The sequence below is a fragment of the Apteryx mantelli genome, chromosome 2, assembly GCF_036417845.1.
Source record: "Apteryx mantelli isolate bAptMan1 chromosome 2, bAptMan1.hap1, whole genome shotgun sequence".
Lineage (NCBI taxonomy): Eukaryota > Metazoa > Chordata > Aves > Apterygiformes > Apterygidae > Apteryx > Apteryx mantelli.
The window spans coordinates 88,941,598-88,963,484 of NC_089979.1; the positions used below are offsets into that span (position 1 = coordinate 88,941,598).

Consider the following 21,887-nt stretch of genomic DNA (forward strand, 5'->3'; position numbering starts at 1 on the left):
AGGACTTCTTCCTGGTATCAGCAAGCTTTCCATATGTAGTCTTAGGACTGTTCTCCCTTCTAATAGCATATACAACAGATAGCACTGTAATATTAAAATACGGCAATTAAACCAATAGTGTGATTAGGCTTCCCACTTAAGAACAAAAAATCTATAATACACATTAATTTTAGTCTTCTTTAAATTTGCCCAAAGGTTGGATATAATTGGGAGTTGCGGGTAAGATTGGAGCCCAGTATAACTGTTAGGTAGTGGGAAAGAAGTGGAATGGGAAACAAGTGGAAGGAGAAACCTGGAATCAATTACAAAACTTGTCTGAAGAAATTATCCAAGATGAAATTTAGTTCATCAGAGAGATTGTGTTTAACATTCAAAATGTGCAATAAGTTTTAAGGAAATGAGATTTCCACTTTCAGAGGATTGAAGTCAAAAATTCTGACTCTGCTTTTAATATGTGACTGTGGGATGGGACTTACAATACTGAAGAACCTGCAGAAAATGTCTGTGTTATGAAGAAAAGTTTATTTGCTTGATAAGCGTTCGGGTACATACAGGTTACATTACTAAAGTTTTATAGCTCGTTCATACCATACCGATCTTGATCATCATCAGTATCTGATTTTAGTATCTGATTGTCTCAAACTGATATTTGTGTCCGAAAAGAAGTATGTCTTTGTACGGACGTGTTTGATCAGGAATGATGACTTTGTTTCCTACAGATTGAATTGACTAAAACAGGACTTCAGGCATCTCTCTTGGTAAAATCTCCAGAAACAGGAGAATTATTTGTGAATTTTGACCCTCAAATAATAACTTTAATCAGAGAAACAGATTGCATGGGTCACATGTGTCTAGAAATCCCACCATTTGCAAGTACTCTTCAACAAAATAGAGACCGGTATAAAAAGAACATCAGCAATTTGCAGGTAGGTTTATTTTAGTTGTTTTGATGTATCGAGAGTATGTTAAAATGTCTAGGCTCTATACACATGGGAGAGGAAAAAAAGGAAGACTAAGTATTACGCACTAAAAAAAAAAAAAAGACAAGTCTTTTATCTTTTTGACTCTCGTGAGGCACTATTTAAAGGAATTTCTTGGCTTTGTATCTTATGTGAAATAACTTGAAAGATGCATGGGTTTAGGGCAGGAGGCACTGTAGTCTATATAGCTTGGGAAAAGGTTGAGGATGGGGGGGCGGGGGGAGGGAGACTTACAGGATGCCCAGCTCTGTTGCCAGCTTTCTAAATGATAAGTAATTTATCTATCATCCAATAATGGAGTCAACACTGGATACACTCTCTCTTGACAGAGTGGGAGAGAGGAAGAGGTAGTATGCTTTTAAAAAGTGCAAAACATCCAGTAAACAGCAAATGGCAGCGTAGTTCCTGCACCAGTGTCTGACATAGATATCTGTGGAATAGCTAGAACTTCCCTTTGTCTCATCCTTTAAATCCTGTGGGTCATTTTGTCTACCTATGAACTGATAGGTCTAGAGGACTGAAGAGGAGGGTTCAAAGATAGGTGTCCAGAAGACTGTAGCTTCAAAGGATGACTTGATTCTGAACCAAGAAAAATGATTGTATCAAGTCCTAAAGCTATTGCAAGGATTGTTTCTTTCACGATATGTGAAATTATAAGGGGGTTAAAGTTGAGTTAGCTTTATTTAAAAATAAATAGCAAATTAAAGCTGTGGTGGGGCTGGCCTAATAAAGCTGCTGAAAAACTTCATTTACATGAATTAATTCTTAGGCTTTATGTCCCCTGGAACATCCCTTTAGGAATTGAAATATGCAAGCTGTTCTCTAAAAAAAAAAAAACAACAACAAAAAAAAAACCCTTCTACTATCTATAAATATGAATTTCTGTGTAAAGTAGTACTTGCATTAGTATGAAAAGCAACAAACTGAACATTTGCCAAGAATAATAGAAAAAAATTCCCAATTTATTGTCTCTTAAGAATTGTAGTGATATGCATCCAGAAGACTTATCTTAATTTAAGTCATGATAAATACATGGACATGAAGAGGTCTGTGTCTGTGAATATTAACTAATGCTTTCACTCTCTGTTTATTTCAGATGATGCTAGCAGAATATAAAAGAATTAAATTGAAAACACAGCACCCTATTGAGCAATTGATGGCTCCTTGGTTAGCCAGTATAGATGATGCTATCCAGTCAGGTCTAATGTTACTGAACTGGACATCCTTGAATGTTGAGAAATATATAAATACAATTTTTTACAAGCTAGGTAAGTCTGCTTGCCTTCTCCTGCTAACTTCTACTTGTATATTTCTGTACAAATGTAGGGTATATTATTAAGCTTATTGTCCTTTATATGACTTGCACTTAATTGACTCATACATGAAAGAAATCGCAGTTCCCATCTATCCTGAACTTCATGAAAACTCTGTTTAAAAACATCACTTTTTTGTCTCACATCTTTTTCATAGTTTTGCTAATTTGGATATGATGGCAGTATGGTTAAATTAAGCATAAAATAGTACACAAAAGCTGTTGTGTATTCTGACCTCAGAGAACAATAGCTACGAGCTCCCGGGCTTCACACTTTTCCTAGTTTTGCCTTCTGTTTCTGTATATACAAAACAACTTCCGAGGGAATAATATCTCAACTGAGTTTGCACTGGCACTGCTCAATAGCTTATCCTATTAAATTTTCTTTTTAAAGTCAATCTCTTTAAAACAAACACACACACACACACACACACACACACCTTCTTGGGGAGCAGCTTTAGAAAACATGTGGGTTTGTGGTCTATTTGAAAGAATATCATAAGATTGCAGTGAATTGCGCAAGGTTGCACAAAGATTATCATATTCTTTCTGAAGATGCCAAATTCCTGTTGCTTCAGCTTTAATATTACCTCAAACTTTGGTGTTTGAAATGACTTAAGTCATTACAGTGTGGGTTTTTGTTTTTTTGTTTTTAGTTTAGATGACAAATTAAAATGCATTTTACATGCTTGCTTGACATTCTACTCAAGTATTTAATTTCAAGTAATAAAGTAGTTTGAGTTTGAAACAGGCACCTTGCTGCTATTTCAATTTCAGCATTGAAAAAAATGCTATGAAACTCTGAAAGTTCTAGTAATTGGTGGCCATTGATTATTATTTAATTCCTAAAATTTTTTGAAGGATGCACATTTTATTTGTCAAAAGTTTCTGTTGCTAGTGGGTTGTCCAAGTAAATACTAGATTAAGCTGTAAGAAAAAGAGAAATATTCCTGGAACACCACATAACTGAATTTTAATATCTTTATATTTCTGTTTGAAATGTATATCCTTTAAGCTCATCTTTACTTAAAATAGACAAAATATTATAAAAATATATAAGCTATGTGCAGCATATGCTAGACAAGCATATGTTGTGCAAAACGTTAATTAAGAGTTCAGTGGTGAACCTTGCCATACAAACTGCTGAAAGCATAGAATTTTGGTGAAATGGAATGTGCTAGTTTGAAGTAAAAAATTAAGCAGAACTCTGAAAACACTATTACTTCAAACTTTTATGCTTGTTTTGAATCTTCTGTTTGCTTCAAAAGCTGAGCTGGAGTTATTGCTTGATCGAGTGAATGACTTGGTTGAATTTCGTATTGATGCTGTCCTTCAAGAAATGAGTAGCGTGCCTCTCTGTGAGTTGCCGGAAGATGAACCACTGAACTGTGAGGAATTTCTCCAAAAGACCAAGGTTATTAGATAAAATTTTCGTAGAAAGAGTTCAGTGCCTTTAAACTAAGGTATTTTCCTTTTTTATGAGATAGAAACACTGCACAATTAATGAAGAATGTGTAGGAAAGTAAGTAAGGAAATACCCAGTTATTTAACTGGAACCTTAGAAATGAACACAAATGCCAAATGAAAAGATGTCTGAGATGAGGCATTCTTTTCTGAGCTTATTAATGTCAAGCCTACTAGTGTATGATATTCCTTTTATGCTTTGGTACCACTCAACTTGAATGCATTTCCTTTGGCATTCTCTTTTTGTCGTTGTTGCCTTTTAGTGTCTTTAAATAAGGCAATTGTCTGTCGGATGCCTGTGAAGAGCCCGATAACAAGTGCACTTGCTTGCCTGGGAGAGTAAATACTATGGAATGGTTGTGTTTTGAATAAGTTTCTTAATCTCAAGCTCTCTCGTGCTGGTAATGGGACGTTCAGTATGTACTCAGAAGTATGGATACCTGTGTGAAGGTATTCTGAGAGGAGCTTCTTCCTTTACTCCATCCAAAAACTTATATGTACAGGAGGATGAACTGTAATCACTTAAGCTGTTAGTAGGTGAAAGCTGATTAAATAGTAAAAAAAAAAAAAAAAGAAAAAAGTCAGAACTATTTTTTTATAAGGCAATCGTGAGATCTTCTAGCATTTTAGAATATGTCTGACATTTTTTTTTTGCCTGAAATAAAATTTGCTTTGGAAAAGATTGTAGAAGATCATGTGAGTGTCCCCCACCCCTGGTTTCTTGTAGCAATAAATGCTACAAACAGAAGTTTTGGTTCTCTCAGTGTACTTACCTTTTTGGCTTTCCCTCTTCTGTCCATCATGACAGCTCCTTTTGTAGTTAAATAAAAAATTAAATTTTCAGTATTATTTATTGAATGATTGACCTTTATAAACCTCACAATCCACAGATTTCTATGTTGATCCTGCTGCAGCTGTCCCAATAGGGCTAGTACTAAAATGTATATTCACTAAAGCAAAAATGTATAAGAAAGTGAGCATGAAAACTTTCTCAGCCGTATATAGTAATTGATATTTCTTAATGTTAATATTCTGCAAGAAAGCTTGAACTGCTAAGTAGTAGTCATAACACCACAATGGTTTAACAGTTTGAGTTAAATAGAGTAAGTGGTATACTAACCCCAGTTAGGGGTACAATGAAACTAGTACTGAGATTTGTAAACTTATTTTCGTTTTTAATTAGAAAGGATTAGAAGTAAGTTTTATTACCTGAAAGATGTCTTTATGCTAAAGAAAATGCTGCCACAAGAATAGGCACACAGAGGAAAAAAAAACTCATAGCATTTTGTTTAATAGATACAGTGATATAGCAAAGCAGACCAGACTTCTTTCTCAACTAGGCTGAACCTTTGGGAAGATCAAAGATTGTCTTAAAGCTTTGAAAGTGACTGAATCTTGCTAAAGGCAGAATTTTTCCGATTACTGATTTTGATTAAATAGATGTATCCAGGTTTGAGTGAGCTTAAAGAAATAGCAGAAAACAAAGAGGAAAATATTAAAAGGCAATTATAGATAAAATTTATACTTGGCTAAAGTATAATTCATCAATTTTACCTTAAGTTTTTTAAAAAAAATTAACCAATACTTTAATATATCTCTGATTTTCATTAAATCTCATTCTTTGTTTCCCCTTCCCCCCCAGTTATAATTTTTATGTTTATTCTAATCATAAATACAGCTTTCTATGGATTTTATCACATATTTAACTGTAAATGGAAAATGCAATTGGCTTATATTCCTTATGGCAGAATGAATTAATATAAAACTGTAATGATTAAAAAAAAAGGTTAAGGTCTCCCATGTATGCATTGCAAAGTTAAGAAAATTAAGAAATAGGTTGAAGAAATACTTGCTTTTGGAACCTTTTATTGGAATTACGTATTACAGAAGTTGATTCATAATATTAACTCTGAGTGAGTCATGTGATTTAGGAAATAAGTCACAGCAGCTTTGAAAGACAATGATGATGTCTTGTTTGGCACAAGAATCCGAAACTAAAGTTATGGACAAACCAAATTAAAAATAATGTTGTGTGTTGAGCTTTTTCTGATGAATCTGAGGCCTTGAAATCTGTGTTAATAAAGGCTGGTATGACTGTGAAATAGCCAAAAGAACAAGGAATATAAGAACATATTTTTGTTTTGGTTTGATAATAGGAGCTCTGTAGAAAAGGTTCCCAGACTTTACATTTAAAAAGCTCACTTGTGGAAGAAGCTGCTAATGAGCTGATTAACACGTTACTTGAAACTGAGGTACAGTTCACAAAAGAAGATGAGAAGTCAGCTGTGCTCACCGGTGAAATAACTGGGAAAAGTTCAGGTAAAAAGATGATACTGTAGTTTTGTGCTTTTGTTTCTTCTGTATTCTGATAATATGTTTTGGGGGACATAGTAGCTCAGTTGACTGAAGTATTAACCTGTGTCTAATGTCTAAAGCCTTTTGTTTGAATTTGCCTGGGTAATGATGGATCATCTCACAGTCATCTGTCTTCTGCAAAATAGGCCAATATTATCAACCTAACTTGCATGTTTAAGTGTTAATGCTATAGAAGCAGCTACTTACAGGCCTTAATTAACAGCTGGTCTTCCTAGAGACTGAATGTTAAGAAGTACTATCTAAATTCTGGTGATAATTATGCCAGTTCAGACTGAGTAGAGAAGATTGATAGGAGTAAGTAAGGAGTAAGGACCAGTAAATTGAGGTACAGATGACAAATGAGTATTATCTAGCCAAAGTCATATTTCTGTAGAGCTTAACTATACTTCAGTCACGTGTGGGTCATTGCTTTATTTTGTTTTTAAGTTTCCGAAGTCAGTTTAACTAACTAGATAAATGATATTTTATCAACAGAAGAGGAAAGAAGATCAAAAAGCCTGACTTTCTCCCACATTTCCAGTGAGATATTGGCTGGACTGTCGCCTCTGGCAAAGAGGAAGAGAAAGGAATTGGAAGTATTAGAGGAAGAAGCCAGTGAACTGCTTTCCTATTTCAATCGCTGTAATATTGATGCCCTTTTGAAAGTCACTCGGAACACTCTGGAGACCATACGCAAGCGCATCCACGCATCTTCCATGATCAACTTCTTAGGTGGCCATATTGCAGTGCTTTGCCTTCTTAGTTAACCTATGAAAAGAAATTATCTAGATGTAATATCCTAGAACCATATCAAACAGAGCCAAACATGTAAAAGAGGGGAAAACCGTTTGAATAAGCTGTTTTGTTATACCACAATTGATAACGTGAACCTCCTTTTCTAGAGGATTTTTTTTTTTCCCTATGAGAGGGGGAATGTGCCATGGTGATGCTGTTTCTCCTAGGACTCACTCTGCTGTTTTGGAGCTGGATATTAAACATTATATGCAGTTGAGTATGTATAGGAGATTGGACTTGATAAGCAGTTACCAGTTTGATCTTGGCTTTTTCATAAAACTATATGAAAAAGCTAGACAAAAAGTTGCATTCTCTTTCTCTTACCAACTAATTGCCACAGAAACAATACAATTGGTTTTTATCTGTATAGCATATGAGACATACAATATGAAGAGAATCTAAGGAGCTTGTGGAATCTGGGAGTACAAGCTGGATAAGGAGATTTTCTGTTAAACAGAGAGTATAGCTGCACTGAACAAGTTGACAAGGAGCTTCATGGAGAGAAATACTATGGCACTTAGCTTTGCTTATACTGCTGTAGACTGCTGAGCAGCACATGGGCAGTTGTAAATTACTCAGGAATCTTTTTTCCTTAAGAAATGATATTCAGTATCCACCACTATGCTGTATATATTGGTTTATATCGTTATCATACCTAGACTGAGATCCTGAAAAAAATGTGAACAGCTTTCTTTCTTTCTTTCATTTAGAAAATCACAATTCCTCTAAGCAGAAAACAAGTGCTTGTCCTATCATTAGGACTAGTATTAACCTATCTATCCCTAATGTCATCATGACACCCTCTTTGGATGAGGTACAGCAAACGCTTAATAAAGCTGTAGATAGTATTATCAGTGTAACGAAAGGAGTTGGACAGTGGAGTAAGGAGAGAATATCAAAGGTTTGTGTCTTTAATAACCTTACTAAAAAAAAAAAAAAGGTTCAAAACTACTGAAAATAGAAAATGAATTTTTATTTCTTCCATAGAAGAAAATGTTAGAGAGAAAAGTGGCTGATTTGCAGTGTGAAAGCAGAGACAGTGATTCTGATGATGGAGTGGAAGAGACTGGAATGAAAAACGTTCATGGTAATGATAAACTCTGACATCACTGAATTTGAATTTTAGGTAAATGTGACTTATACAATATATGTTAAAGGATATTAAATAGAAAATACTTGAAAGCAAGAGAATAATGACTTCGTAAAATTTAAACCACCTCAAGGAAGAAATAGGATGTAATAACAATGCAGAACTTTTCTTTTTGATTAGAGACCAGGCCTGCCTGAAGGTACTTGTCCTTGTGTGGATTTAAATAAGGGGAGGCTTTGTGGCTCTCAGAGTTGTACTGCTTTGGGTGAAGTAAGAGGCGAGTTGTTAGGGCACCATCTTAGGCAGCACAGCAGAAATTTTGAGTGAGTAAGGAAAGCAATTATAGTAACATCCACTGTGCAAAAGATCTTCACCATTTGCCAGTGTGGTTTGTAACTTGACATCTTAAAACTTTTGCTGAAATTACCTTTAAGAAAGGTAAGTTGATCAACAACAACAACTATTATTCAATAAAAATATCTATATAAATTGCAGTATTGGTGGAGAGGATTGTATGGAGAGTTTTAAATAGACTAAAATTCCTAAAAGGAGTTTAACTTAATCTGTTTTATGATAAACCATGGAATTAAGTTATTGAAGGCATTCATTCAAAGGAAATTTAAGATGGTATCTTTGGTTGCTGGGTTGCTCTTGTGTGAACTTGTTTAGAATAAAACCAAATTAATTGTACTTTGTACTTCAGGTACTTCAAAAATACATTGCATGGTTTTAGGGTAGCTCCCTCTTATACACCTAAAAAGTAGGGAAGTAATACTTGAACTGTTTAAGAAATTGTTCGGTCAAAACCAACAGTTTGTCTTGCCTGAAATGAAATCAGAAATTATGGTAAGTTCAGTCTTTTGTAACTAATGGACCTTCCTTGTATCATTCTTACCTTTTGAGATCTGGCTGTGATAATCTTAGAGAATTTAATCTTAATTTCAATTTCAAATTGTCAGTCGTGGCCTACCCCACATATTTGAGGAAATAAGAAAATGCGTGGATCTGGTCAGTGCTGACACTTCAATAAATCACTAAGGTGAAGTGTACATGATAATCCTTGGGAAGGGAGAGGGAAAAGGGAAGATTTTATTTGAAAGATTAGAGGGGAACTTGTTTGAAATTTGTCAGAAAATCCAGAAGAAGCAAGTTTCCCTCCAATAGGCAGGTTTATGAGTATGTGGTAGCTTTATCAGCCACCTGGATTTCTAGCTGCCTTTTTGATTAATAAAAACACTTAATTTTAAAAAACGTGCTTATTGAGAAACAGGTCATGAGTTCTCATCTGTAGGAATTTGCTTGGCCTAAACCATGTTTGTTCTGCAGTTGCTTCTGTATTTGACTCTGCCTTTATAGATAGTGTTTCCGATGCACCATCACTCAATTTGTCTGATCCAGAGCAAAGCAAGAACTACTTCAGGACTGTTTCAGAGAACAAAGAAATTATTAAATTGGTATCTGTACTCAGCACTGTAATTAATTCTACAAAAAAGGTAAGACAATAGGCACGTTAATTTAATATCATTATCCAAGGGATATTAATGTGTTACTTTAACATCCTTGGGCAATAAGTGTGAGCATTTAAAGCATTGGTTAAATATATGAATGAGTCTGGAATGGTGGCTGGAGAACACGTGTCTGCAAATTTGCAATTATTCTTTGAAAGCGTTACATGCAGGTAAAGCGTACCCAGTGTTCAAAGGTTTATGAGGTTTTGAGTGCTATGGGAAGTAAAACTTAGGTCTGATTAAAAACATTTCTCCAGGGCATAAAGCATCATTAAAAACATTAAATATAGTTGTGTGTGTATAGTTAATACAGAACTGGTAGTAATTGTACAAGTGTGTTAAATATAGTTTTATTTGCATAGAAATTCTGAGGAAGCCAACATGAGTTCTGGCCCACTGTGCAGAGTTTATCAAGCCTTTTGGAAGAAGACTGGCTGTCAGCTTGGCATTTGCAAAGTGCTGCACAGAATGTGCTGCTGGAAGTTAGGAGATAGCTTAAGGGGTATACATGATTTCTTTGCCCTTTTCTTATTCCCTTCACTCTCTAGTAAACTGTAGGCCTAGAAGTGATATTTCTTTGGGGGACTCTGCACAAATTCCTCCTGGGGGCCAGTCCAACCTCACTGTGGAGCCTTGCTAGATGGAAATTTTTGACTCAAAACCTCATAACTTCAGTGGTACTAAACCATAACTAGCAGAATGACATACAGGCTTGCACTGAAGACTAAAGTGCAGTTTGTAACAGTAGATAATTATGTTGGTATTTTGAGACCTAATAATTTGCAATTGGAAACTTTTATCTTCCCCCCCACCCCCACCCCTCCCCTGGCTTAAATGCCTGTAAATACTATGTTTATTTTAAGTCATGATGTGGATTGTCTCTAGCAGCAATCACCTCCCATTTACTTTTTTAATTAGCTGAGGTGATGAGATTTATCTTTAACTTAGCATTTTCCTGAATCCTTGAGAACCAGAAAAATAATTCTGTTGCACACTCTTTAAATAATTTTTAAATCACAAGTACCTGAATTGACTGTAGAATTAAGGTTAACATCACCAATGTTATGTGTGTAAAAAAAATCTATCTTAACTTCATTATTTAGAGAATGAATTGAGTTACTGCTGTTTTTCTTACCTTGGGACCTGGAGCTCAAGGTTCACTTGCTTGTCCAATAAGTGGTAGGGAAGTATACTGGAGGAAGATGGGGGAAGGGGAGAGTTATAGTTATAGTGGCAGGGTAGTTGGCAAAAGACTGCTCAAGTCGGGATGCCTCCAACAGGTGAATGCAGCCAGGGAAGTGCGCATGGGATGTGGCTACGGAGGATCCTCTTGTATCCCTCCTGGGAAACCTGCGTGCTCGATCACCTCCCTGAAATGCCTGTACACCAATGCACGCAGCATGGGGAACAAACAGGAAGAACTAGAGATGTGTGTGCGGTCGCAGGGCCACGATCTCATTGCCATTACAGAGACATGGTGGGATAGCTCGCATGACTGGAGTGCTGTCATGGATGGCTACGTGCTTTTTAGGAAAGACAGGCCAGGAAAGCGAGGTGGTGGAGTTGCTCTTTATGTGAGAGAGCAACTGGAATGTATTGAGCTGTGCCTAGGGGTGGATGAAGAGCAAGTCGAGAGCTTATGGGTAAGGATTAAAGGGCAGGCTAACAGAGGTGACACTGTTGTGGGTGTTTACTACAGGCCACCTGATCAGGAAGAGGAAGTCAATGAGGCCTTCTACAGACAGCTGGAAGTAGCCTCATGATCCCAGGCCCTGGTTCTCAAGGGGGACTTCAACCACCCTGATATCTGCTGGAAAGACAACACAGCTAGGCACAAACAGTCCTGGAGGTTCCTGCAGAGCATTGGTGACAACTTCTTGACACAGGTGGTGGAGAAGCCAACAAGGAGAGGTGTGCTGCTGGACCTCGTACTAACAAACAAAGAAGGACTGGTGGAAGATGTGAAGGTTGGGGGCTGCCTTGGCTGCAGTGACCATGAGATGGTGGAGTTCAGGATCCTGCGAGGAGGCAGCAGGGCACCAAGTAGGATCGCAACCCTGGAGTTTAGCAGAGCAAACTTTGGCCTCTTCAGGGACCTGCTTGGAGGAATCCCATGGGTGAGGGCCCTAGAAGGAAGGGGGGTTCAAGAGAGCTGGTTAATATTCAAACATCACTTCCTCCAGGCTCAAGAGCGGTGCATCCCTATGAGTAGGAAGTCAAGCAAAGGAGGCAGGAGACCTGCATGGATGAGCAAGGAGCTCCTGGCAAAACTCAACCAGAAGAAGGAAGTCTACAGAAAGTGGAAAGGGGGACAGGCCACTTGGGAGGAACATAGGAACGTTGTCAGAGTATGCAGGGATGTGACGAGGAAGGCTAAGGCTCGTTTGGAATTAAATCTGGCAAGGGATGTCAAGGACAGCAAGAAGGGCTTCTTCAAATACATCAGTAGCAAGAGGAAGACTAGGGAAAATGCGGGCCCATTGCTGAATGGGGTGGGTGCCCTGGTGACAAAGGATGCAGAGAAGGCAGAGTTCCTGAATGCCTTCTTTGCTTCAGTCTTTACTGTTCAGGCCAGCCCTCAGGAACCCCAGACCCTGGAGACAAGAGAGAAAGTCTGGAGAAAGGAAGACTTTCCCTTGGTCGAGGAGGATCGGGTTAGAGATCATTTAAGCAAACCTGACACCCACAAATCCATGGGCCCCAATGCGATGCACCCACGAGTGCTGAGGGAGCTGGCGGACGTTATTGCTAAGCCAGTCTTCATCATCTCTGAAAGGTCATGGAGAACGGGAGAGGTGCCTGAGGACTGGAAGAAAGCCAGTGTCACCCCAGTCTTCAAAAAGGGCAAGAAGGAGGACCCAGGAAACTACAGGCCAGTCAGCCTCACCTGCATCCCTGGAAAGGTGATGGAGCAGCTCATGCTGGAGGCCATCTCCAAGCATGCGGAGGAAAAGAAGGTGATCAGGAGTAGTCAGCATGGCTTCACCAAGGGGAAATCATGCCTAACCAACCTGATAGCCTTCTCTGATGGAATGACTGGCTGGGGAGATGAGGGGAGAGCAGTGGATGTTGTCTGCCTTGACTTCAGCAAGGCTTTTGACACTGTCTCCCATAACATCCTCATAGACAAGCTCAGGAAGGGTGGGTTAGATGAGTGGACAGTGAGGTGGATTGAGAACTGGCTGAATGGCAGAGCTCGGAGAGTTGTGATCAGTGGCACAGAGTCTAGTTGGAGGCCTGTAGCTAGCGGTGTCCCCCAGGGGTCAGTCCTGGGTCCAGCCCTGTTCAACTTCTTCATCAATGACCTGGATGAAGGGACAGAGTGCACCCTCAGCAAGTTTGCTGACGATACAAAACTGGGAGGAGTGGCCGATACACCAGAGGGCTGTGCTGCCATTCAGAGAGACTGGGACAGGCTGGAGAGGTGGGCGGAGAGGAACCTCATGAAGTTCAACAAAGGCAAGTGCAGGGTCCTGCACCTGGGGAGGAATAACCCCATGCAGCAGTACAGGTTGGGGGTTGACCTGCTGGAAAGCAGCTCTGAAGAGAAGGACCTGGGAGTGCTGGTGGACACCAAGTTAAGTATGAGGCAGCAATGTGCCCTTGTGGCCAAGAAGGCCAATGGTCTCCTGGGGTGCATCAGGAAGAGTGTTGCCAGCAGGTCGAGGGAGGTGATTCTCCCCCTCTACTCAGCCCTGCTGAGGCCACATCTGGAGTACTGCGTCCAGTGCTGGGCTCCCCAGTACAAGAGGGATGTGGCACTACTGGAGCAAGTCCAGCGAAGGGCTACAAAGATGATTAGGGGACTGGAGCATCTCTCTTATGAGGAAAGACTGAGAGAGCTGGGCCTGTTTAGCCTGGAGAAGAGAAGGCTGAGAGGAGATCTTATCAACGTGTACAAATATCTGAAGGGAGGGTGTCGAGAGGATGGAGCCAGACTCTTTTTAGTGGTGCCAAGCGACAGGACACGAGGCAACGGGCACAAACTGAAACACAGACAATTCCATCTGAACATGAGGAAAAACTTCTTCACTGTGAGGGTGACAGAGCACTGGAACAGGTTGCCCCGAGAGGTGGTGGAGTCTCCTTCTCTGGAGATATTCAAAACGCGCCTGGATGCAATCCTGTGCAATGTGCTCTAGGTGACCCTGCTTGAGCAGGGGGGTTGGACTAGATGATCTCCAGAGGTCCCTTCCAACCTCAGTGATTCTGTGATTCTGTGATTCTGTGAAATTGAAGAAAAGGGCATCTTTACCTAAGTTTTTGGTATTGGACAAGTATACCGTATCTTAAATGAAAAGAAGTATTTTATTTCCCACAGTTTCTTGGATTTTACTGGCTGAGGAATCACTTCATTGGAAAATACTGTGACTGAGGTGACAAATTGAAAGCGATTAGCATACAGTGCCTGGCAAGGCTTTTGACTGCTAATGGAATATGCTTGAGCATAAATTTACTAATAGCCTTCTGTTTAGTGAGATGATGCAACCCTCTCCATTACTGAGTACTTTGTGTTCTGACTAGTAGGTGCTGAGAAGTTATGTGTATGCTACTATTTGCTCAGAATCTTTCTTTGAGCTTCTAATGTGTTTCAGGAAGTTCTTACAGCTTTGGAGAGTTTCAGTTGTTACCACCATATATGGCAAAAGGACAAGGAGGAAACTATTGATAAATTTGTGATGGGAAACCCAGTGCTCTCTGAATTTGAATCTCAGATTCTTCATTTCCGAAACCTGGAGCTGGAAATCAACTCTGAGCCTGAATATATCTGCGTGGGAGCTATTGCACTGTATACTGGTATAGTTCAGCTTTGCGCTTCTGTCTTGAGACATATACTTTCTGACTCCAATAGGAAGAAGAAATGTGCATAGGTTTGAAAAGGTTAACTAGGTTAAAGATGGAAAGGAGAAAGAAAAAATGGCTGTTTGCTGTTCTGGCTGTAAATCTATGCAAACAAAACGCTTGTCTAACACAAGGGTGTTCAACTGGTGTTTCTTTCCCCATCTAGATATATCTGTTTACTTATGGGGTGGATGGTAGATGTTTGTCTATCCTTCTTTCAGTAACTCCCATAAGCAAATTGTTTATGGGAGTAAGATGATATGCTTATCTTGTTTTTCTCCTTGCCTGGCTGTATGTAATGAGACATAAGTGAGCTGCTGATATCAACAAAAAAGTCTTTGATTTAACACAATTAGTTAAGTGAAGCATGTATGTTGTTGCTGATACCCTTTTTGCTACAGAAGCCAGGGCTCAAATCTTCACTTTTCACTAGTTCAGGTCCCATATCACACAACTAAATTTTGCATGAGCATTTTACATGGCAGTAACAATCTATGACGAACTCTTAAGAAATTCATGCAGCTGATTTTGCAGTGTATATCAAAGCTGAGGAAACAGAATGGTTTCTTCATATGTGTTTGATTAGGAAAGAGTATCAACCAACTGTTCTTCATTATATAGTGAAGCTTGGCTGGAAAGAACTAGAGAAACAAGCTGGCTGTTTCAAGCCAAGGGAGGCAAGGTAGGTCAGATATTTAATAAACCAAAAAGACCCTTCAGGTGTCAGAGCTAAGCATGGATAAAGGCACTGTGACCAAAGGAAGAAACACAAGTGAAATCTGCATAGTGAATGGATAGGTAGCTGTACCAAGGTTGGAATTATGTCCAACTAATATTTTATGTAATGCTTGTGGTGATATTGATTTCTTGATTCCTTTGTGAAGAACTGTGAGGACGAAATTTGAATGGAATAGCACAGCTCTAGGGAAACTGAGTTGTTGAAATATTGGGCCGCAACTCAGCAAGACTTCAATTTACACTCTAAAGGCTTGTCATTTGGCTCTACTGATGCTAAAGGTAAAACTCTTAAAAGGTTGATGGACTGTTTGGTTATATTAAACCAGACCTAACTTTCTGTTTCTTCAGCTTCCATTACCAGACTCTTGTTTTTTCTGTTCCCTGCATGATTTTTTAAAAGATTAGTTTTTGAAAAGATGCTAGACTGAGATAAATGAGAATATTGACCAGTTTGTTACTGATGTGTAAAAGAGGAATGTGTATGGTGATATTTGAAGAAGATGGGAAAAGTGTGGAGTTCAGCCAATAGATTACAGTAGGAAAGATGGTGTATTCTGAGAAAATTAGGAGGAAAGCAATCCTGAATTGCAAACGATCCTGTAAACAACTCAAATGTGACAATGTGATTTCACCTCCTCTGTATGTGGATGGCTAGACTGAAAAAAAAGAGCATGTATTGAAACAAGATTAAAAGTGCATCTTAAGAAATATTTGAAAATCTAAATATCTGTTACTTGTTCAATTTTTTTAGCTGATCTTAAGCTAGCACTAAGAGCAGAAACCAAAGCTTGGATGGCTAAGCTGGGGTGTCATTGTAATAAGAAGTATCGAACAGAGTTGGAAACAGTTTTCACTTTTATAGAGGAAGCTGGCAAGAAGTTAAATCGCCCCATCAAGGATCTGGATGATATAAGAACAACCATGTCTGCATTAAAGGAGATCAGAAAGCAACAGATCTCCATAGACTCTCAAGTTGGGCCCATTGAGGTAACTAAAAGAGTTGTTGCATACATGGCTACAGTTTGTACAGAGCAATTATTTTCTGAGTTAAAGCTTAACAATGCACTTTGAAAAGGTATGTTTTCAGGTGTGTTAATGCTTGGGTGGCAGACCTTTTGTGTTCCTGTAAACCTTTTTTGCAAGATTAGGACAAATGTAAACTTGTTGAGACAAGAGGTGGCTTAGTAAGCAGAGTAGAGAAGAAAATGAGTGATTTAGATGAGAGGGAAATGAGAGTAAGAAAGTTTTTGAATCTTTATGTAGAAGTCTAATCGTATATGAAAAACATCGATTTTCCTGTCTGTCTTTTTTTTATTTTGCATCAGCTTAGCCTACAGAAAAGGAGAAAGCTAATGTTGGGCAAATTAGAGTATGTTATATGAGAATGTGTAAGAGTGATTGCTTTGCCAGTAAGATACATCATGGGTGAAAAAACATGGACAGTTGACATCCTTAAAGAAGTTCATTTACTAGAATACTTTTATTAATCATTTGACCAGAAGCATAAAGCTTCTGGTCAAATCCGAAGTAAAAATATACAATCACTGTTTCTTATCGTTCCTGACTTCAGGGTGTGGTTATAAGGATACTGTAGTTTGGCAAAACGCACCATTGCCTTAGATATTCAATATAATTTTTTTTGCTAAAGCACGTTCATGATTCCTGATTGACGATGCTATTATTATCAGGGTTGTGTCTTTATTTTTTTAATTGAAGTCATTCAATACAGAATTAATTTCTTCCAAATACTGAAAAACTGAATGTTCTATTTTAGAGATGTAAAAACTGTATTTGTTGTCAGACAAACATGTCTGAGTGAAAAAAACACAAACCTATGTTTTCTCACTCAGTTTCTTTGAGCTGGAGTAATCTATGGAGTGCAGCATGTATTTATACGTGCAAACAATGGAAAAGGAGCCCTTTCATATTTGGTAGCTAAGACCGTATTGCTCAGCCTTAGAAGCTGTGAGGGTCCCCTTAGTCCCATGATGTGCAAAATAGGATTCATAGTTTATGGTGAAAAGCAAAGCATGTCAGCACCCTGGAACCATCTGTGAAATTGCTATGGGTAACAGGGTCTCTTAGGAACTGACACTTTAGAAGTTGCTGCCAGGGCTGGTACCTGTTTTCTCTGTGATGTGGAGCCAAGGCACAAGCTGTGGTAGTCAAGGATTCCTAGACTTCCAATTCTGCAAGGAAGAGCCTGGGCTCCCTAGGCACATGGACTCATACTTCAGATTTTGGAAACAGAGGTTGACCTAGTAAGACAAGAGACAAATAATTTTTGTTTCCATTTTCATAATTTGTCTGCAAGTTGGTCAAACTGGAAAATGTAAATGGAAGTAATTGCAGTTTAATCAAAAATTTTCAGATGAAAGTGTTAGGCTGCAAAATTCCGTGGTACTCTACCCTATGCTAACTCACAGTAAGTGAATTTCACCTGCCTTCTAGCCTGAAATACAGCTAGCGAATTTCATTTGCATTTTTGTGAAACTTGTCTAAGGGTTTCAGCACATGGTAGATAACAAATTGGTGATATGAATGCAGATCAGTGTTCGGAGAAAATAGAGGAGAAGAAAGCAGATTTATAATCATGAGAAAGAGCAATAGCTATAACTTTTGAAATACTTGCAACATTTTAGTTGTGGTAACTTTTCATATGTCTTCCTACTGCTTTTGTGCTGAAAACATGAAGTGGGGCTTAAATGTCCATATGGAACAGAGGTTTGTTTGCTTCACTTACCTGAAGGCCTCTGGTTAGTTGTTTCCTCATAGATCACTTCTGGTAATATTTTGCTTGGGTCATAATAAATAAGGCATGTATCAGAATAAAACTGTTATTAAATTAAACTAAAACCTGTACACTTTAACTGAAATAGTTTTTAGGGAGGCAGATTGCACTAAGGAAAAATTCCATCAGAAGCAGAAAGGTCTGTGAAAGTTAAGGAGTTGAGGAGAGCTAACTAGTTTTCATTTTGATGTTTCTTTCAGTTTGGCATTGGTTTGCCAGATTGGTGCCAACTGCTATGCAAAACAACAAATTTTCTATTTTTTCTAACAAATCATTCTCTGTTCTTAAGTATTTAAAATGTGAGCATACATGTATGTGTAAAATTAACTTCAGTTACTGTTTTGTGTATCTTGACCCAACCTTCTTACAGGAATCCTATGCTATGTTAAACAAATATGATCTTCTTGTGGCCAAGGAAGAGTCAGACAAGGTGGACACTTTGCACTACACTTGGGAAAAACTGCTAGTCCGGGCAAATGAAGTACAAAACCAGCTGATTTCTTTGCAGCCAAACTTCAGAGGAGAGCTCATTAGCACTGTGGAGGCTTTTATTGAAGACTGTGCACAGTTCTATTTGGATTATGATGAGGTGAGTGTTTGTGGTGTATTGTAGTAAAGGAGTTTTTGAGGAGCAGTAGGAGCATGGAAGGATTCTGGATGTGCTTCTGTTGTCTGAAAGATGTTTGTGCTTGCAAATGTGGTATTTGAGTTAAATGCATGACAGGCTTTGGTTATTTTGTGTGTAGGTGACTAAAGCCTGTAATGCTAGTAATCAGCACTTAAAGCAAAGGTGGTCACATGTAAGGCTTTACATTACAGGACTTGTTAGAACACACAAATGTGAAGGTTGGAATTAATGAGAAATTATTTTGAATGTTAGAATGTAAGTTTTCTGATACTGAATATAAGTACCAGTTGCTTCAGCTCTTATATTCTCCTTCTCAGTAGAATGTAAGTGAGCCAAGCTGAACCAGTCTTGCATCACCTTCTAATTAATGCTGATTTTTACCTTGAAAAAAGAGCTACCATTGCCTGTCTTTTACAGTATTAAGAAGACTCCTTCTGTATTAAAAAGAAAATGAATTGCCTTTTGTGTTCTGTACTGAAGACTAAGCGGTTAGTGCAGGGAACCGTGTGATCTCTCGATTCAGCTGGTAGGGGTGAAATCCTGCAGCAGCAAAAATGATTGAATTTAGCATTTAGAATTTGCTGTTTAGAAATAAGTTGTGGTTATTTTTTCCCCTCTAAATTCACTATTTAACTTTTTTTTTTTTTCCCCCTCAGAATGGGCCAATGGTGGTTGGCTTAGAGCCTCCAGAAGCCAGTAACAGACTTACTATGTTTCAGGTACTGTTAATTCCAAGACATTGATTAAAAATTAGTGCAAATAAACTAACACCTGAAGACTTTAAGAATGTGGATCAGAGTAGTTGAACTAATTTTCATTGATAGTAAGATTGCTAATTGGACAAAGTCTGTTTTTAAACTTAAGGGGAGCTTAGTTGCCATTTTTTCTATGAGTTTGCAAGGAATACTGATTAAAACTATGTTTTCAGGAGCTGTATAAAAGAAAGACTGCATAGATAATGAGTAATGATTACTAGATTCAGATGTCCTAATGTGAGAGCCTACTCTCAAATTTAGTATATTGGGCTATAAGCTGTTCTTGTGTTCATCATTATGTCTTTTCCTCACAAGGTTGTGCTTTTGCCCAATTTCATTGTTTCTTTTTTATTATTATTATTATTATTTTTTTAACACTATTAAAGGTTTCTGTTCAAACTGACTACTTCTGCTGAAATGTTTCTTCATACCATGGTTAATTTCTGTTCCTGTAATGATGACTTCTAATTGTCTTCCTTTTCCCACAATGCAGTTGATTTGGCTTCCTCCTGCATTCCTTCAGTAATATAAAAATTGACAAGTAAATTTATTTTCTTTAACTGCTACTTAAACATAGTAATCCTTATAGCAAACCTTCATTAAAAGAACTTTACAGCATAAATGTAGAGGTAGAATTTTCTGCATCCACCTTTCGCTGCTTTGCATATCATACTCCACCTCTTTCAAGTGAAAGTTTAGCATTTACTGTTTCTTCTATCATTGTGCCACATGGAGAAAACAGCCTGCCAACTTCTAAAGATGTGCCTCTGAATTCCTAATTCCCTAAAAGTTGCTTTTCTCATGAAAAGTTGACAGTGTAAGTTGTTAGCATTTCCCATACATATTTTTAGATTATTTCTGATTTTATTCCCTAAGGCAGCTCTAAGCATAATGCCAGACCTTGAATTTTGACTTACTTACTTATTTTTTCTTTTTTTAGAATCAATTTGATAATCTCTTTCGGAAATATATTACCTATACTGATGGGGAAGGTCTTTTTGGTTTGCCTGTTACACAGTATCCTCAGCTACTTGAGATAAAGAAGCAACTGAACCTGTTACAGAAACTCTATAATCTATATAACAGTGTGATTGACACAGTTAATGGCTACTGTGATATTCTCTGGTCAGAATTAGACACTGGAAAACTTAACAGTGAACTTTCGGAGTTTCAGAACAGGTAAGAAACTGTTTGTGAAGATGCCTAAAATACTTTTGTTGCTTCTTAAATATGGTTAAAATCAGCTAGCACCTGTAATCACATGTAAGCATGCTTTTGTTCACTGAAGTGTAAATTTTAATTGAAAAATATATCCATTACTAACTTAATAAAATAAAGGAGCCAGTTTAGACTCTGAGTTGAGGCTTCCTGTTCCTTAGAAAGCTTCTCAGTTAACTGTTTTTTTGATAAGATTGGAATATACATTAAGAATTAGTATTTATTTTGTTTATAAATGGAAGTTTCACTTCTTTTAGTCATCAGATTATTATTCATGAGACAGACATTCAGCCTTGTTGTCTAATGCAAGTTAGTGAATTACTGAATATTTTTGCTACAAAATGGGATATATTACATGCATAGCAGCTGAATTTTTTATCAAACCAGGAACCAAATGATTTAAAGAAATAAATCTGCCTGTTCTGAGGAAAAGGGTTTCTTCTAGAGCACAAAGCAGTCCATATCATAAGCCTAGCCAAAAGAGGAAATCAAGATCTAAAGTGGTCCAATTGTTTCTGGATATCAGTTGGACAAAGTGTATCAGAATAATGCAACTACGCTCCTCAGGATGAGCAAGTAGGCTGCCAGCTATCAGAAAACGAAGTAGAAGGGAACCAGGTTTTCTCACACGTCGGATCACATGTAGAATCTTTAAAATGCAGGGAGCCTGAGTTTAGAAGATATGTGGTCTGCCATTAAAACCCCATATGGTGGGTAAATGGGTAGCAGTAAGAATATCTGAAACTGTTTAATAAAGCTTGGATTATTTTTATGTAGATGCCATAAGCTTCCTCGTGCTCTAAAGGAATGGCAGGCCTTTCTTGACCTAAAGAAGACTGTTGAGGACTGGAGTGAATGTTGCCCAATGCTTGAGCGTATGTCAAATAAAGCAATGATGCCTCGGCACTGGAAACGGATTACAGATCTCACTGAACATAACTTTGATGTAGAAAGTGAAACATTCAAACTGAGGGATATCATGGAAGCTCCACTACTAAGATATAAAGAGGAAATAGAGGTATTGGGAAGAAACAGAAATGGATTCATGAAACTAAATGTGGTACTAGAATAGTATCTGAGTAAAATTAGTAAGAAGGAGAACAAGATGGTATTCTTTCTAAAGGAAAAAGAGGAATGGACCACCACTTCAGTCTTCTGCATAAAATAATAATGAAGCATGTATACTGTGGTGTCAATGCCTCTCTTTAAAACATGCAGCTTGGCCCAGGAATTAATTTGTGAGGGTGGTTTGCTTTGCAATATCAAGGGTATGAAATATAATCACTGTATTATCCTTTTCTTCCCACCATTGTTGGCCATATTGCAATGTGGGATACGGGTTATTAGCTATGATGTTCGTGTGTCTGTAGATCTTTCCACTAGATAAATGATTGCTCATAAGCTTAACTAG

The 21,887-nt window shown here is 38.0% G+C and overlaps 1 protein-coding gene across 1 annotated transcript in view; it reads left to right on the top strand.

The window, feature by feature from the left end:
* Positions 1-21,887, top strand: part of DNAH5 (dynein axonemal heavy chain 5) — a 181,319-nt gene that overhangs the window by 70,705 nt on the left and 88,727 nt on the right. The window contains exons 15-28 of the mRNA XM_067291003.1: positions 720-926; positions 2,077-2,248; positions 3,561-3,706; positions 5,913-6,075; positions 6,610-6,843; positions 7,617-7,807; positions 7,894-7,993; positions 9,353-9,489; positions 14,100-14,301; positions 15,836-16,071; positions 18,246-18,464; positions 19,160-19,222; positions 20,199-20,437; positions 21,254-21,494. Of these exons, the coding sequence (XP_067147104.1) occupies positions 720-926; positions 2,077-2,248; positions 3,561-3,706; positions 5,913-6,075; positions 6,610-6,843; positions 7,617-7,807; positions 7,894-7,993; positions 9,353-9,489; positions 14,100-14,301; positions 15,836-16,071; positions 18,246-18,464; positions 19,160-19,222; positions 20,199-20,437; positions 21,254-21,494 (2,550 nt within the window). The remainder of the gene's footprint in view (positions 1-719; positions 927-2,076; positions 2,249-3,560; positions 3,707-5,912; positions 6,076-6,609; positions 6,844-7,616; positions 7,808-7,893; positions 7,994-9,352; positions 9,490-14,099; positions 14,302-15,835; positions 16,072-18,245; positions 18,465-19,159; positions 19,223-20,198; positions 20,438-21,253; positions 21,495-21,887) is intronic.